A 4,470-nucleotide genomic window follows, 5' to 3' on the forward strand; every position below is an offset into this window, starting at 1 on the left:
TATATATATATATATATATATATATATATATATATATATATATATACATACTCAAACATATATACATACACTCACACACACACGTATATATATAGAGACAGAGACGGACAGACAGACAGACAGAGAAATATATTTAAATCTATGAGCAGGGGAAACAATAATGTCCTTTACGCATGTTTATACACGAGTTTCGTCTTGCGAGCGGAAGAACCTGCCCACCGCGAAGTGGCACCACTGCACCGGTGCGGTTTCCCTCCTGAAGATCAGTTCCAATTAGACGCTCGAACTGTGTGTGTGCTTCCACCGTTTCCCCTTTGGTTGACGGTACAAGCATGCAACGTCCGATCTGCGCATTGCTTGAATCATCACTCTGCGCATAATTGTTGATTTCCGGTGCTGAAAATGGAGAGAAACTCCATGCTGTACGAAAACGTCCCCGACAGACGAACAGACGAACTGCTTGGAATTTTGAAGACGTTAGACGGCAGCGCTATCTTCTGTGATTCCGTTTTGTGTCGGCGCGCAAGCAGAGTGGTCTGCGCGGCAAACCAGATCAGAATGGCCGCCCCCGAAAGGTCAATCAGGCACGGCAAGGCCCTGCGAATTCCGATCATCGTCGGGGGCGAAAACTTTTCTCTCAGGCGGGAGGAATTCTCGTTCGTCAATACCAATTGCCTCTTCTACATCATCGACTCGAGGCCGCAAAAGCCTGGGATGGAGGTGAAACTGTTGCCCAATCGACATTCGTCTGACAGATTAAGCAGAAGGTTCGTGCCAGAAAGTGCCAGAGACGACAGTGTGCCAACAGAGGGGGGCTGCCCGTGTGAGGAGTTCGTGAGACTGGTGGGAAAGAATTCGAAGTATGCCACCGTCTTGGTCGTGGTGCTTGGCTGTGCACTGCTGACGGTGACAGTTGCCTTCGTCATAGTCATAGTGCATTGGTCGTCAGCTGGGCAAAGCGTAAGAGACGAAGGCGCCCTCGAGAACGTCATTAAAATCAACGACACTCGCGACGACGCGACAGAACGCGGCGAACGCAACTTGACAGAAACCACCAAAGTGGAAAAACAAGGTCCCGATATACAACCGACAGCGCCGTCGTTGCGGCAATTATACGAGAAACAGCAGAGCGAACTGGCTTTACCGAAATTAGCCTGTGGCCTCACGTACGCCAGCAAATTAGTGGCCGAAATATTCGAGCAAAACGATGACTTAATCAACTGGATGGACCTGACTCAACAGGTAGCCTTGGCAAAGTGTCCCAGCGAAGCCTATTGCCCGGCTCTCCACGAATGCGCTCCGAATCGATTCGTCCGGAAGACTGTGGCCGTTCGTATCATTTCCAACGATTCGGATGTCGATGAGCAGCTGTTCGCATCTTGGGAGATAGAAGAAGCTGCGTCCTGCTCGTGTCAGCCCGTCAGCTTCGTGGAGTATGTGACAGAAGGTGGGTGGGTGGGTCCCTTTTTCCTAACATCAGCAGAATTTGGGGCGAACTCTCGCTACATTGTCTTGGGATTTGTAGCTTCTGACTTATTTTCAGTTTTTAACAGTAAAATATACTGTCTTTATCATACAGGTCATACATATCAGCTGTAGGAGACAGCAATTTTAACTGCAGTTCTCTGAAAAATCACTTCTGGCAACATTCCTCTCAGCAGGCTCAAGTCGAATTTTTTTTATTGTGAACAATAATTAGAAAAATTATTAAGTCACAAAAGGAATTTCAGTAAATGAAGAGTAAATAAGCAATCATTTGCCACTGGGAATTTTGTATTTATTATGAACGAGGTCACGATAAAATCCCGCCGAGAAAAAACTTTGATTAGCCTATTTACAGAACTGAGAACCTGATGCCCTGAAAGCGGTTACTTAGGCCTATATTGCCTGTGTTCCTCATGACTAAAAGCAAAAATAATTCATGCTTTTATAATCTGTTGGAATTAGCTGAATCGTTTTCTTCCTTAGGATATGATAGATTTGTGGACGATAAACAAATTGAATGGGAGATATCTTAACAATGATAAGAGAAGCAAAACAATGTGAGTGAGTGTGTGTATGTATATTTGTTTGTATTCAAATATTAAGCTTAATATTGAAAATCACAAAAATCTCATGGCAAACTCGGCGACAAAACTAATAATAGATAAAATATACATATGTATGTATGTAGGTCTTTGTATGTATGTATGTATGTATGTTATATACAGGGATGTGTGTATATTCAAATATCAAGCCTAGAATTTAAAAGAAAATTTATATTTATAAGTATGTATCTACTTATATACACATTATATACACACACTTATACACACACACACACACACACACACACACATATATATATATATATATATATATATATATATATATATATATATACTGTATATATTTTATATACATACATATATACACGTATATGTATATATGTGTGTATATATATGTGTGTTTTACATACGTATATATAAAAATCTAATGGTGACCCAATAGAACACACCATGTAAATAAGCCGAGCAAAGTGATCTAAGAAGTTCTCGATTTCCCAGTATTTTTGGCTACTCTTTCCGGTGAAAAAACTTATCCCAAATACTCGGAAGCGAGATGCTGAGAGTTCAGTCTGCTGCGATTTGTATTTACACGAGCTGAGGGGACATACGAGTATACACACAGAATGTGATAAATATATCTCTTTGTCTGTCTACCTATTTGTGAGTATATAAATGTATATACATTATATATATATATATATATATATATATATATATATATATATATATATATGTATATATATATTTATATATATATATATATATATTTATATATATATATATATATATATATATATATATTAATTTTTCTTCCAGATGTAAAGCTTAATATTTAAACAAACACACACACATATAAACATACATTTCTGCTTAACATTTGGAAAAAATTATATATATATATATATATATATATATATATATATATATATATATATATAAGACTTGTCTAATTGAAAAAGAATAAAAATTGATATATTCGGTCAGTAACTGAAAAATGAACAAAAATCAAATAGACAAATAAGCCACAAAATAGTCTGTATGCTCTAACCATCATTCAATGACACTCCAAGTGCAAGGAAATTTGACTGAGGAACCCCATAATTTGAAAAAAAAATATTCAGATTTTTTATATATATAACTGTCCAGGGAGGCAAAATGACCAGTAATACTAAGGGTGGTATGGGAACAGTATTGACAAACTCAAAAAATGGTATTTGGAAATGAAAGTTATCTAGGAAAACAGAGAGAGAGAGGTAATAATTGTAGTAGTAATAGGCGAGATTTGCCTTTGTAACGGCAACACCCATCAGAGTTAACTGGTTTTCTTCTTTCCAGATGACGTCAGCGACGACGTATTCGAGTGGGAAAACAGAAGTAGGAGAGACGTCAGCCTTCAGGATCACAACGTCACAAATAGCCTCAGACTTTCTTACCTCTGCTTGGTTCTCCTTCTGGTGGTGCTCGTTGTGTTGTGCTGAGGAACTGACTTGAGTTTTATTGCTGTATCAAACTCCGGATTAAAAAATGAGAAAATATTAAAAAAAACGACAGTTTATTTTCAAAATTAGGCCTACTTATATATTGCATGTGATGGAGAGATATAAAAGAAATATACACGAAAAGCATCGTATTTGTATATGGGTATTTCTGGCTTGTATCGAATTGAACTGAATATAGAATTTAGCCCAAAGCTTTGCCAAGCACTGGGACATATAAGGTCATTCAGCGCTGAAACGGATATTAACTGTAAAAGGTTTGAAAATGAAGCCAAGGACAATATTATCGAAAGCAGTTACGTTTGGTTTGCTTGTAAAACAATATATATAATGCTTTACAAAATGCTTTATAAATTTAACAAATCAGGATTTTTTTTTTGGATCCACATGTATCTGAAACAGCAATAAAGTAAGACTTGATTAATGATTTCCCGAACAAATTATTTTATTAAACGTCTAAATGACAGTGACTTTTATTTGAATAACCTTTCTTTTTTATAAGCTTGGGTATTGTACTTATGATTATAAGCAAATGTAGGTATATCTTTTCTATATATTTTCTTCCCCATTTTCTGCGCAGCGCAGAATTTGAGCTAACCTGGACTTGACTGACGTTATTATAGAAATAAATATATAAAGTAGAAACCATATAAACTTGAATATCTCTCGAGACATTGATACGAATTTTGCGCACCTGATTTTAGAACAAAATATCGCAACGTAAAAAGACAGGGTGAGAAGTGTGACGGAGCCATGAACAAACAGAACACCGGAGACTTTAATGGGAGGCATCATGTCTCCCTTGAGGAGGAACAAAACCGTTGTAATCTCAGTCTGGAGGAGAGGGATGAGGAGGCGGGGGAGCGGGAGGTGGTGGTAGGGGGAGGGGTTGGAAGAGGTGGAGGCTTTCAATCAATTTTCGCGCC

The 4,470-nt window shown here is 37.9% G+C and overlaps 1 protein-coding gene across 1 annotated transcript; it reads left to right on the forward strand.

The window, feature by feature from the left end:
• Window positions 1–213: 213 nt before the first annotated feature.
• Window positions 214–4,008, forward strand: LOC136851966 (uncharacterized). Its single transcript, XM_067126348.1, has 2 exons — window positions 214–1,447; window positions 3,384–4,008. Exons 1-2 carry the CDS (start codon window positions 403–405, stop codon window positions 3,524–3,526), a joined length of 1,188 nt encoding a protein of 395 aa, XP_066982449.1. The 5' UTR covers window positions 214–402; the 3' UTR covers window positions 3,527–4,008.
• Window positions 4,009–4,470: the final 462 nt, after the last annotated feature.

Source organism: Macrobrachium rosenbergii, chromosome 24 (assembly GCF_040412425.1).
Source record: "Macrobrachium rosenbergii isolate ZJJX-2024 chromosome 24, ASM4041242v1, whole genome shotgun sequence".
NCBI lineage: Eukaryota > Metazoa > Arthropoda > Malacostraca > Decapoda > Palaemonidae > Macrobrachium > Macrobrachium rosenbergii.

What these genes read in the sequence shown, in the direction of transcription:
- LOC136851966 (XM_067126348.1), top strand. Translation starts at nt 403, where the DNA reads ATGGAGAGAAACTCCATGCTGTACGAAAACGTCCCCGACAGACGAACA. An exon ending in CGTGGAGTATGTGACAGAAG is followed by an intron (nt 1,448 to 3,383) that starts GTGGGTGGGTGG and finishes TCTTCTTTCCAG; the next exon opens with ATGACGTCAGCGACGACGTA.